Source organism: Myxocyprinus asiaticus, chromosome 32, assembly GCF_019703515.2.
Source record: "Myxocyprinus asiaticus isolate MX2 ecotype Aquarium Trade chromosome 32, UBuf_Myxa_2, whole genome shotgun sequence".
Taxonomy (NCBI): Eukaryota; Metazoa; Chordata; class Actinopteri; order Cypriniformes; family Catostomidae; genus Myxocyprinus; species Myxocyprinus asiaticus.
In genome coordinates this window covers 42,765,230-42,774,856 of record NC_059375.1, presented here as the reverse complement: position 1 = coordinate 42,774,856, position 9,627 = coordinate 42,765,230, and the positions used below count along the sequence as shown (strand labels likewise).

At 41.1% G+C, this 9,627-nt stretch overlaps 1 protein-coding gene across 5 annotated transcripts in view; it reads left to right on the top strand.

Moving 5' to 3' along the window:
- The first annotated feature begins 1,145 nt into the window (after positions 1-1,145).
- Positions 1,146-9,627, top strand: part of LOC127423499 (disks large homolog 5-like) — a 60,344-nt gene continuing 51,862 nt past the window's right edge. For 4 of the 5 annotated variants that reach the window (XM_051667850.1, XM_051667851.1, XM_051667849.1 and 1 more), the window contains exon 1: positions 1,146-1,785. In XM_051667850.1, the coding sequence (XP_051523810.1) occupies positions 1,494-1,785 (292 nt within the window). In that variant the 5' untranslated portion in view covers positions 1,146-1,493. Of the gene's footprint in view, positions 1,786-4,988; positions 8,260-9,627 lie in introns of those variants that run through there. The other variant, XM_051667852.1, reaches the window with a different exon arrangement.

The window sequence follows — 9,627 nt, the reverse complement described above, 5'->3', positions numbered from 1 at the left end:
CCTTTGACATGTTCTTTGGGTGAATTGCCTGTATAGATATCGATTTGAATCCATTTGCCTGACCCAGTTCCAAATGCAGTCAGGGGCACGTCTTTTTTGACAATTGCTGTGATACCAGATTGCATCATAGAGATTATACACGTCAGTGTTTATAATCCTGCAGGATTTCCAGTGGACTCTAATCTGTTCATCAGGGACCTGTAAGCTTTAGATTTAAACATTAAAATTCACATAATGTTGGTCGAACAATCAGAAACCTTAAACACAGAATCTTGATGAGCAACGGTACAGATTCTGTCTATTGTTTTGAGTCAAAAGTCCAATGTCGGCCTCCTCCCTGTGCTTTCATATAAGTGTTATTTGACTTACTTTTCCACTAAACTAAACACCAGTAAGATTGGAGGGAAAACGGAATCTGTTGCCAGCATGTACTCCTTCATGTTGTGGTGGAAGGTTTTCTTTTCAACGGAGGGACATGCAAACGCATGTTACAACATTTTAATGTGGTTTTGAACGAGTCCACATTAAAACAGCGCCTTGTATCCACACCCCATTTACACTGGTCATAAAACAGCATATATTATAAATATAATTATAAAAGGATTAACAAATTGTTTTAGATGAAGTATAGCTGGTCACACTGCAGTCACTGTTTGACATTTCATGTAAATTACCCAGTTTGTATTGTAATACAAACATGATTGTTGTTCAGGATAAAAATGATTTAACTGCTTTCCAGTACCTTGCTTTCCACGTTATACCATCACAAAAACATATAAAAAAGAACTTAATGTGAATTGTCTCATATTTGGAGACATTATGTTCAGATATTTTAATCTGTAAATAGATTTACTTCGCTGATGACTACAAAAGTAGAGAATCACGAGAAAAGCATATAAAAACAATAAAAAAATTTTTTTAAAAAATAATGAATGAATAAATCAAAAACTTTCAATCAGCAAATACACACATTTCCCAGTGAACGCCCAGGTGAGCCCCGCCCCTCTTTCTATTCCCCTCCAGTTTAACTGATTTGATTGGCAGGTTGTAGCCCCGCCCTTTTCCCTATTTCCCCTCCCGTTCACGCTGTTTGATTGACATGTCGGAGCCCCGCCCACGCCTCCATTCCCCTCCCGCTGCTGCGTTTGATTGGCAATTGGTAGCAGCTGCGGAGTTGTGGAGTCATGACGGAGCTGCGCTGCAGCTTAGAGGATCATTGGAGTTGAGGCGATACTTTGCGATAGATTCTCAAACTTAAAATGATCGAAAGCGCGTTAAAGTTACCGGCGTCGTCAGACCCCCTTCAAACCGTCTGAAACAGAAAACTGGCAAAGATGTGAGACCTCACGAAGCCGAAGAAAAAGCCACTGGAGTCTCGCGAAAGTCTAGACAAATATGGCTTCTCGTGTCTTTCAACTTCACGCGAAAAACTCTCTGACAGGATCGTTTCCAGAGTTTTCTGTGGTTCTGCTGTAGTGGACGGGCCGGGCGCGATGGATCCGAAGCACAAAGAGTTGCTGGAGCAGTCCGAGCAGAAGTTGTCGGAGTCCGTCACAGATGTGGATCGGCTGCTGGAGCTGCTGGCCCAGTCCGGCAGTCTGAGCCCGGCCGAGCGCAACGAGCTGGACAAGAACTGCTCCAGCAGCGCCGACAAAGTCCATCTGCTCCTCAAGATGCTGGTGGAAAACAAGGAAAACGATCATTTCCAGGAGCTGTGCTGGGCGCTGGAGAAAACTCAGCCGCTGTTGCTCAACTCTCTGCTGCCTGTGGACAACCACAACACGGGTAAACATCCTCAGGGGTTCGGCGAAACTTTCAGAACATTCCAGTGAAGTTTGAGACACATTAGTTTTAATGTGATGTAGTTGGTTGTTACTCTAACCGTATGTAAGTTAACATTGAAGATAAGTGTCATTTAACCAGGTCTGCAGTACAAATTACAGACAGAACTATGAATACACTGTAAACAATAACAATAGTACACAGTAATCAATACATACACAACAATGCAAATAAAATACATGATAATGTATGGAGTTATATATGTGCCACAATTCTGCACGCGCAAGAAAATATTTTGAGCGCAGATGTTTTTTTCTGCATGTGCAAGATGAAATTGAGCGCACAAAGAGTTATTTTGCACGCGCAAGATATTTCGAGTTCAAATTTTCTTTTTCTGCACGCGCAAGATGAAATTGAGCACACAAAAAGTTATTCTGCATGCACAAGATGAAATTGAGCGCACAGAAATTTTCTGCACGCAAGATGATGTATTAAGCGCAAAAAAAAATTCTGCACGCGCAAGATGAAATTGAGCGCACAAAAAGTTATTCTGCACGCGCAAGATGATATTTTGAGCACAAATGTTTTTTCTGTACGCGCAATATGAAATTGAGCACACAAAAAGTTATTTTGCATGAGTAAGGTGACATTTCGAGTGCAAAAAATTTTATGCACTCACAAGATGATATTTTGAGCGCAAACTTTTTCTGCATGCGCAAGATGAAATTGAGCGCACAAAAAGTTATTTTGCACACGCAAGATGAAATTGAGCGCACAAAAAGTTATTTTGTACGCGCAAGATGAAATTGAGCGCACAAAAAGTTATTTTGTACGCGCAAGATGAAATTGAGCGCGCAAAAAGTTATTCTGCACTCGCAAGATGATATTTTGAGCGCAAACTTTTTTCTGCATGCACAAGATGAAATTGAGCGCACAAAAAGTTATTCTGCACGCACAAGATGATATTTTGAGCACACAAAAAATGTTCTGCACACGCAAGATGATATCTTGAGCACACAAAAGTTATTTTGCATGCGCTTGAACTCAGATTTTTTTTGTAAAGCAATGTAACTTCTTGCAAAGATAAATTCATTTTGAGCAAATGAAAATCAGTTTTGTGCTTGGATAAAGTTTATTTGAATGTGAATTTGCTCTGAATTCTTACATTTAGCTTTCTCCTCCTACCCACTCTGCGTGCAAAATACCTTTTCAAAATATCATCTTGCACACGCAGAACATTTTTTGCGTGCTCATAATATAATTTTGTGCATGCAGAATTGTGGCACAAATATAACTCCATAATAATGCAAGTGGAAGCTTATGAGTTGTATTTGATATATTGAGCAAGTTAAGTAAACATCATGAAGTCTGTCAAGAATATGTCTGGCCATTTTCACCCCCAAAACAAAAAGATAAAATAAGAAATTAAGGATGCACCAACATAAAAAATAATACCCATACTTTTCCACTTACTCAATTGATTTTTTTTTGTTTTTGCTTAGGAATTACTGTAAACAATAAATCATGAATTGGATCTGTTAATCCCATGAAGAGAGCCACAATGAAAGAAAAATACAAGTACAAGATAAAATAATGGGGAAAGAAATGATAGAACATTACAAATTCATATTATGCATACATAAAGTTCTGTGAAAAAGTATGTGCCCCCATCCTGATTTCTTCTATGTTTGTGTGTATCTCATACTAAATCTAACATAAAACAAAGGCTATCTGAGTAAACACAAAATACAGTTTTTAAATGCTAATGTTATTTATTGAAGCAAAAAAGTTATCCAATACCAACTGGGCCTGTGTGAAAAAGTATTTGCCCCTTTAGTAACTAAATCCCCAAATTTATGAAACTACATTGATAATGGGGTTCAGTTGAACTAGACACACCCAGACCTGATTACTACCAGCCCTGTTCAATCAAATCAACACCTAAATAGAACTTTTTCATTAGCATGAAGTTGACTAAAAGGTCTCACCCTGTAACACCTAATGCCAAGGTCAAAAGAAATTCCAGAAATGATGAGGAAAAGTTTGATTGATATATATCAGTCTGGGAAGGGTTACAAAGCTATTTCAAAGGCTCTGGGACTCCAAAGAACCACAGTGAGAGCCATTATCTCCAAATGGAGAAAACTTGACACAGTAGTGAACCCTCCCAGAAGTGGCCGACCTTCCAAAATTCCTCCAAGAGCACAGCGACGACTCATCCAGGAAGTCACAAAAAAGCCAAGGACAACATCCAAGGAACTGCAGGCGTCTCTCGCATCAATAAAGGTCACTGTTCATGACTCCACTATCAGAAAGACACTGGACAAAAATGCCATCCATGGAAGAGCGGCGAGGTGAAAACCACTGCTAACCCAGAAGAACATTAAGGCTCGTCTGAATTTTGCCAAAACACACCTTGATGATCCTCAAACCTTTTGGGAGAATGTTCTGTGGACTGATGAGTTGAAAGTGGAACTGTTTGGAAGACAGGGGTCCCGTTACATCTGGCGTAAATCAAACACAGAATTCCACAAAATGAACATCATACCTACGGTCAAGCATGGTGGTGGTAGTGTGATGGTGTGGAGATGCTTTGCTGCTTCAGGGTGACTTGCAGTAATTGAGGGAAACATGAATTCTGCTCTCCACCAGAAAATCCTAAAGGAGAACGTCCGGTCATCAGTCCATGAGTTGAAGCTCAAGCGCAACTGGATTATGCAGCAAGACAATGATCCAGCACATAAGAGTAAGTCCACCTCTGAATGGCTCAAAAGAAGCAAAATTAAAGTTTTGGAGTGGCCTAGTCAAAGTCCTGACTTGATCACGATTGAGATACTGTGGCAGGACCTTAAACGGGCAGTTCATGCTCAAACCCTCCAATGTGACTGAACTAAAGCAGTTCTGGAAAGACGAACGGGCCAGCATTCCAGCACAGTGTTGTGAAAGACTGATCTCCAGTTATCGGAAGCGTTTGGTTGCAGTTGTTGCTGCTTAAGGCGGCACAACCAGCTATTAAGTTTAATTTAGTTAGTTTTTCACATGGGTGATATAGGTGTTGGATAACTTTTGTGCTTCAATAAAAACAATATATATATATTTGAAAACTGTATTTTGTGTTTACTCTGGTTGCCTTTGTTTTGTTATATCTCGTTTGAAGATCTAAACAATTTAGTATGAAAAATACACAAAAATAGATGAAATCAGGATGGGGGCAAATACTTTTTCACAGCACTGTATATACAGTACATATATGCGTCACTCTTTCAAATTTCATATATTTTTGTGGGTATTTCTTAATATTTCACACAGGGAAAATTGATTAGAAACTTAGTACAGCACAATAAATGGATGTGATTGAGGTAGCCTGTACGATTTGTTAAACTTCAGTGTTAGGAGAACAAGCATTTCGTTCGGCCGATCATACCCATGATAAGAGCAGCACAAGCATAGGTGGACGCGTGCACACCACCAATGACTTTGTAGCTTGGTGTCGCTAAGCTCTGCGATCTATGTAGCTAGTGGGCGTTCCTACTGTTTGTCGCTGTAACGTTATTGGAGGACTGGCCATAGCTTTTGAAAATATGATCTTGGATGAGACCTAACACTGGTAAAATTAAGATATAATTACAATCTGACAAGGAATCAGTTCTCTTGTCTCTACAAATGTACATTCTGCGGTATAGAGTGTTCTATAAAACATGCAGCAGTGTTCAGTGCATTAAATCATTAACAAGACGATCAATCTATCATGAATGAATGAATCATTTGCATTAAGTTGACATTTTCTCAACTTGTCGCTCTCCACGGCGATCTCTGTCGCCAACTGCCGCGACAGCTCGTGTAGCTGGAAGTCGCTATGCTCTCATTGAAAATGAATGGGATCATGTCGCTGAATGGGGGCGATGAGAACGGGGACATGAATTACTTTGCCACGTTTTGCTGTGTTTTTAGACATGTTAAAGAACTTCAACTTTTAAAAACGCATCTCGAGACACCTGCGTTCTGCCTTATTCATTGCTCTGGTTTTTTTTTAGTGCAAGAACGCATTTGGTCTAAACCAGGGTCATGACAAGGGCTTAGGCCAAAAATGCCACTGAAGGTGACAAAAAGGACCCCGAAATTAAAAATGCAGGGGCAAAAACAAATGCCACTTATGATTTCCATTTTTTTATTTGTAACATCGGATAGGCCTATATTTCTTTTTCTATTCTAGACCTAATATGTAGGTGTAACAATTAAGGAAAGCAAACACACGCACTGCTTTTCAGCCAGCTGCGTCAAATTATAAAAACACCCAAACACGCAGACAAGCTTCGTGCATCTCTCTCCTGTCTGCCGCTGTCTCTTCTCCTTAAATAATCCCTCCTCCCCTGGCTCTGCACAGACGCCGCTCGGCTCCGCCCTGCTCACCACAGTAGGCCCATGTATCACGTGAAATTATTCGATGTTCATTTAAATTTATAGGTAATTGCTTATCTGGTTATTCAGGCTGAATATTTGACATATTTGAAGGAATTGATTAATTTTAGGGATGCTACAATATGGAATTTCTGAGCCGATACCGATAATTCACAGGTCATTGTGACTGATAACTGATAATTATTATTTTTATTTTTTTGGGATTTTTCCCCTTTTTCTCCCAATTTGGAATGCCCAATTCCCAATGTGCTTTTGAGTCCTTGTGGTCGCGTAGTGATTCGCCTCAGTCCGGGTGGATGAATCCCAGTTGCCTCCGCGTCTGAGACCGTCAACCCGCGCATCTTATCACGTGGCTTGTTGAGCGCGTTGCCACGGAGACATAGCACGTATGGAGGCTTCACGCCATCCACCGCGGCAACCACGCTCAACTCACCACGCGCCCCACCGAGAACGAACCACATTATAGCGACCACAAGGAGTTTACCCCATGTGACTCTACCCTCCCTAGCAACCTGGCCAATTTGGTTGCTTAGGAGACCTGGCTGGAGTCACTCAGCACGCCCTGGGATTCGAACTAGCGAGCTAGCGAACTCCAGGGGTGGTAGCCAGCGTATTTACCACTGAGCTACCCAGGCCCCCAATTTTTAATCTTCTTAATAGTCAGTAGTCAAAGAGTCAATTGTTTGTGGTTATCAACATTATTCCACAGTTGCTGTTGATTGATCTTTACTTGTATTGATTACCGGAACATACTAACAGGCCTCATTTTCTTTGAACAAATTGGGAATATGATTCTCGGACATGTTTTCAGAGGATTCACCTATTTTCTGGTTTGTAATGCACTGGATGTGGTCACATATATCGTCCAGACAGATCGTGAGCTGTTCAGTTGATATGTATACTTTATAGTAAACATGTATGAGCCAGTGCTGAAGCTCTGTGTGAGCTCTTGTGTAAATCTGCTAAGCGTAACATCGTACAGTAAATGTGTTACAGATGTTTCTAAGTATCCTGCAGCCAAAAAAACTCATCAGACATGCAGGGATTTAGCCAAAAGCCAGAAATAGCTGCTGTCTATAAAATAATGCAGCTTAAAGTAGGATCACATAACATTACTTAGAAAGCCATTAAATCCATGTAAATGGAATCTGCCATAATGACATAAAATGCTGGTTTGTGTGTTAATACTACAGCACCATTGAAACTGGACCAGACAAAGTGATATTAGCAGGCATTTAGGGTCTGTCTGTTAAATGGAGCATTGCTGATCAATTAGACAATTTAGAGACGTATGATGGTCGTCAATACAAACTTTAGCGGGGGGGTGTTGGGTTTGTTTAGTTTGAATCATCACATGGTCTCTGATGTGTCTCATAGCTGTGGGCTGTTTTCAGTAATGCCTCGATAAAAAAATAGGGTACTGAATGATTGTGTTCATAGTATACCAGCTGGCCACCTTTTAATCACACTCGTCGGAGTCTGTTTGATTCAGACACGGAAATCGATTTATAATCATGCTCATTGGAGTCTGTTGGATTCAGACTCCTAGAACTTGATTTCGAATCGTGCTTGTTGAAGTCCGGATAGATTAAGGGTGTGTTCACACTTGTAGTTCGGTTCTCTTGGTCCTCTTGGTCCGGACCAAAAAAGAAAATGTTACATTTAGTCCTGGTTCGCTTAGCGTTCACACTGGCATTTTTAATACCGAACCTAACGATACAAAACCAAAGGCATCAGGAAAAAGTCACAACCTGATTGGACAGCTTTTATGACGTATATTTTTTGACGGAACTTGCCGATCATCCAAAACAATGCTGGCTGCTGGGCGACATGTGCTCGTTGGATTTATATATGTATATATGGTGGTATTTTTACCAGCTGAGAACAAACGAAGAGCTAATAAAATGTGTAAAGGAGTCAAAACAGCACCAGGAATTCCTCCGTTGCACACACAAATGAAGATATGCTGCAAGGACGGCTGGCGGCAGTTCCGACGCCTGTAACGAACTGTAATGGCACACATAGCTCCTATGATGAGAAGAACCAGGTATGCTTGAGGTCAGTATTAGGCAAATTACTTCCAGTTTTTGGTCCGTTTAGACGTCTTTGGTCCATGTTGCATTCATATATCAATTGAACCGCACCAGAGTTCGTTTGGAAGTGGACCGAGACCCACTATTCAGGCGGTCTCGGTCCGCTTGTTTGGTGCGCACCAAGGTTCTGTTTACAGAGTTCACACATGTTCAAATGAACTGCACTAACAGAACAATCACACCAGAGTTCGTTTTAATTGAACCAAACCTGCCAAGTGTGAACACACCCTAAGAATCCTAGAACTTGATTTTGAATCGCTCTCATTGAAGTCGGGATAGATTCAGACTCCTGGAACTCGATTTTGAATCGCTCTCGTTGAAGTCGGGATAGATTCAGACTCCTGGTACTCGATTTCGAATCGCTCTCGTTGAAGTCGGGATAGATTCAGACTCCTTGTACTCGATTTCGAATCGCTCTCGTTGAAGTCGGGATAGATTCAGGCTCCTGGATCTCGATTTCGAATCGCTCTCGTTGAAGTCGGGATAGATTCAGACTCCTGGAACTCGATTTCGAATCGCTCTCATTGAAGTCGGGATAGATTCAGACTCCTGGAACTCGATTTCGAATCGCTGTCGTTGAAGTCGGGATAGATTCAGACTCCTGGTACTCGATTTTGAATCGCTCTCGTTGAAGTCGGGATAGATTCAGACTCCTGGAACTCGATTTTGAATCGCTCTCGTTGCAGTCGGGATAGATTCAGACTCCTGGAACTTGATTTCGAATCACTCTCGTTGCAGTCGGGATAGATTCAGACTCCTGGAACTTGATTTTGAATCACACTCGTTGGAGTCAGTTTAATTCAGACTTAACTCTATTTCAAAACATGCTCATTGGAGTCGGTTGGATTATCGGTTGGATTCAGACTCCTAGAACTTGATTTTGAATCACACTCATCGGAGTCGGGTTTGATTCATATTCGTAGAATTCAGACTCGGAACTGCAAAAAAGAGGCACAGCTAACAAATCTGTGAGTTGAACTTGGTGAAATACCTGATGGGGGAAGACACAGAATGTGAAGGAGTGGAGAGACCCATGTCCCACTCCATCTGACTCACACACTCCTGTGTCGGTTGTGATGTGTAATCATTCCATTGAAACCCTGACGGTACAGCTCAGATGTCAAAGCGTTTCACAATTCCACCTATTAGCAACTGCTGTAAGTCCTCATCACGAAATTACTGTCCACAGACGAAAGTGCTTCCTCGTTTAATAACGAAGTTATCTTCGCATTTAATTGCCTAGACCCACCGAGCCTGTACAAAGTTCAGCATCTTTTGTAAATTCATGGGAACACAAATCCAGACATTTTCTTTTAGAATTTGTGCAAATAGG